Genomic DNA, 3,544 nt, shown 5'->3' on the forward strand with positions numbered 1-3,544 from the left:
AAACATCATTGTGTGGGTTCTAAGTTCATGTAAATGCAAGTATTCATTGGCTGAATATTGAATTAGCTATATAAAGCTAGTATGTTCCATTTGATGTTCCATTTCAAGTCTGTTTCCATAAAGCTTAACTCTGTAACATACTCTCCTCAGGAGCACTTCTGAAGTACTTTGGAAGCCCACAGCAGGTGCCAGCACACACCACAACGTCCACTGAGGACACTGTTGGTGAGTTCAAATGGGCCCAAAGTGAGAGCTTTCTGAATTTGGAATATTAAGTCATTACATTACGAATCATATATTTCTTTATTCCATAGCAGGTCAATCAACCTCCACCGCTGCTGTTGGTGAATGTGAAACCACAAGGTCAGCTGTTGGCACCAGTGACTCCGATGTCATCCAAGAAACCGCCTCAGACAATGCTGGTAAATGATGTGTTAAGTGTATAGATTAAGCCCATAGAGCTAGCTACAATTGCCATTTGTCGAAGTTCTATTGAGCAAGCTCGCTGTTCATTGCTTATAATAAATATCTGTCATGCATGGGGCAGGAGTTTGATGATACCTGTTTTTAAGGACTGATTCTGGATCAGCACTTTGGAGCTATCTCAAAAGCAGCGCCATAGTGGTGAAAAGACAGCTGATCTAGAGACAGTCCTATAGTCATATATTAAACAATGATATACTTCTTTATTCCATAGCAGTTCCATCAACTTCCATCACTGAAGAAACCACCTCTGACAATGCTGGTAAGTTTAGGCCTACATCAAAGAGACCTTAACTTTGTTTGTCAAGAAAAGCAAAGCACTATATGTCCAATCAATCATGGTATTATTATTATTATTATTATTATTATGAATATTATTATTACTATTGTGTTCAATCATTCAACTGTGTTGTTCATTGCCAGGAACATCAACTTGTAAACATGTCAAGTAACAAAAACTTATTTTTTAAAATTAATTTCCCTATAGGTATTTCTGTACCCATTGAAGTTGAGAGCAGTACCATTACGCCTACTACACCTACCTCTGTAACTTCTACTCCTTTTCTCTCTGGTTCACCAATGGATCCAACTGGGTGGCCATCAGTACTTAACGATCACGTACGTACAGATCTGGTGATTAGGGGGCCAGTACAGGTGGACAGAGATTTTGTATTCCCGAAAACACCAAACAACAGAAGCTTTCATTATCATTACATGTTTAGAACACTTGTAAATGGTGAGAAAGTTAAGCGAAGCTGGTTAATATACTCCAAGAACAATGATTCAGTCTACTGCTTTTGCTGCAAGTTGTTTTCCAAGAAATCATTAAAGCTCATAACAGAGGGACAACAGGACTGGGTGAATATTGGCGCATTACTGAAGCTACACGACAACAGCCCAGATCATGTGAAAAGTGTGTTGACTTGGAAGGAACTAGAGCTCCGTCTTAGAAAAGGGAAGACAATAGACAAAACAGAGTTGTACCTCCTGGAGGCAGAGAAGAAGAGGTGGAGAGAGGTGCTCATTCGGTTGGTTTCCATCATCCAATCTCTAGCAGAGAGGAACCTGGGACTTAGAGGGACTGTTGACACCCTGCATAACCACAACAACGGGAATTTCCTCAAAGAAGTTGAGCTAATTGCCAAGTTTGACCCTGTTCTGAAAGAACACATCAGACGCATTGACAGTGGAGGAAATTACACTACATACTTGGGTAAAACAATCCAAAATGAACTCATGTCCTGTATCAGTGACACAATACTTGCAGCAATGGTGGCTGAAATCAAAGAGTCCAAGTATTTTGCCATCATTTTGGATTGCACCCCAGACGTCAGCCACCAGGAGCAGATGACTGTTGTGATTCGAACAGTGAGTGTGAAGAAAAGGACTGAGATCAGGGAGCACTTTCTGGGGTTCATCATAGCCCCTGCATCCACAGGGCTTGGTTTGTCTACACTCATTTTGAACAGCCTGGAGGAGCTGAAGATCCCCTTTGAGGACTGCAGAGGACAATCCTATGACAATGGTGCAAACATGAAGGGCAGAAATAAAGGGGTGCAAGCCAGGCTGTTGGAGAAGAATCCTCGAGCTCTGTATGTTCCTTGTGCAGCCCACACACTGAATTTGATGGTGGCGGATTCAGCCAAAGGATCAATAGATGCTACTTGCTTCTTTGGTAATGTTCAGAAGCTGTACACCTTGTTTTCAGGTTCTCCCCAGAGGTGGACCATCCTGAAAAAACATGTGGACATCACTCTCAAGTCCTGGAGTGAGACGCGGTGGGAGAGCAGAGTGAATAGCATCGAGCCGTTGCGCTACCAAACGGATAAGGTCAGGGAGGCTTTGCTAGAGGTGAGGGAAAACGCAAATGATCTCATGGTCAGAATTGAGGCCCAATCCCTGGCAGAAGAAATTGGATCATTTAGATTCCAAATCTGCACTGTTGTCTGGTATGATATTCTGTCAAAGATCAATACAGTTAGCAAGCTCCTTCAGTCTGTCAACATGCAGCTGGATGTTGCGGTCAGTCTCTTAGACAAAACCAAAGCATCGCTGGTAACCTACAGGGCCACTGGGTTCACAGATGCTCAGGCCACAGCAAAAGAGCTCTGTGGAAATATGAATGTTGAGGCAGTGCTGAAAGAAAAGAGGCTGCGGAGCAAAAAGAGGCATTTTGCCTACGAGGCAGCTGACGAGGCAGTGGCTGATGCCATGACGAGACTGGAAACAGGATTCTTTAATGTTGTGGTGGACTGTGGCATCCAGTCTTTGGAGGACAGATTCAAGTCCCTGGGGGAAGTAAGAGACAAGTTTGGAGTGCTTCACAACTTCCATAATCTGGATGATGAGTCACTTACAGACCAATGTGCCCTGCTGGGAAAAACATTGACCTGTGGCGAAGAGGCAGACGTTGACTGGAGAGAGCTAGCCATGGAGATGCAAAGCCTTCCAGAGCTTCCCAAAGAAGATATGACCACATTGGAGATGCTCACCTTCTTAAATGAAAACGAGCTGTGTGAGATCTATCCAAATCTTTGGATAGCGCTGAGAATAGCCTGTACCCTTCCAGTGACAGTGGCGTCCGCAGAGAGATGCTTCTCGAAGCTCAAACTGATAAAAACATACTTGAGGTCCTCCATGGCCCAGGATCGCCTGAGTGGAATGGCAATAATCAGCATAAACCACCAGATTGGCAGCCAGATCTCCTATGATCAGGTCATCAATGACTTTGCCTCCAGGAAAGCAAGAAGAGAACAATTCTGACTGTACGTACGAGAGGAACATTTGTATTTGCATTTGTTTTTTTAGATTTCATTTCATTGTTAAGCAGTTTGTTTTGCACATATTATTTAATCCTTTAAAGGTATTTTTGGATCTATTTATATATTCTATTTAGTGTTGAGTGTTTTTTATTAAAAATATCTATCTTTGAACAGTGATGGTCACTTTGTCAGTCTTTTTATTCTGTACTGTCAGTTCATCAGTGCTATCTGATATGACTACTTTATTCAAGTTTATGTTCATTTGTCAGAGTACTTTTGATCCCCTAAAATGGGGGATC

The 3,544-nt window shown here is 42.5% G+C and overlaps 1 protein-coding gene across 1 annotated transcript; it reads left to right on the forward strand.

The window, feature by feature from the left end:
- Positions 1–200: 200 nt before the first annotated feature.
- Positions 201–3,282, forward strand: LOC307020040 (zinc finger MYM-type protein 1-like). The gene is made up of 4 exons (XM_079651130.1): positions 201–225; positions 315–422; positions 698–745; positions 971–3,282. The coding sequence occupies exon 4, from the start codon at positions 1,063–1,065 to the stop codon at positions 3,244–3,246; it is 2,184 nt and encodes a 727-aa protein (XP_079507256.1). The 5' UTR covers positions 201–225; positions 315–422; positions 698–745; positions 971–1,062; the 3' UTR covers positions 3,247–3,282.
- Positions 3,283–3,544: the final 262 nt, after the last annotated feature.

The sequence above is a fragment of the Notothenia rossii genome (assembly GCF_949606895.1).
Source record: "Notothenia rossii genome assembly, chromosome: 9".
Taxonomy (NCBI): domain Eukaryota; kingdom Metazoa; phylum Chordata; class Actinopteri; order Perciformes; family Nototheniidae; genus Notothenia; species Notothenia rossii.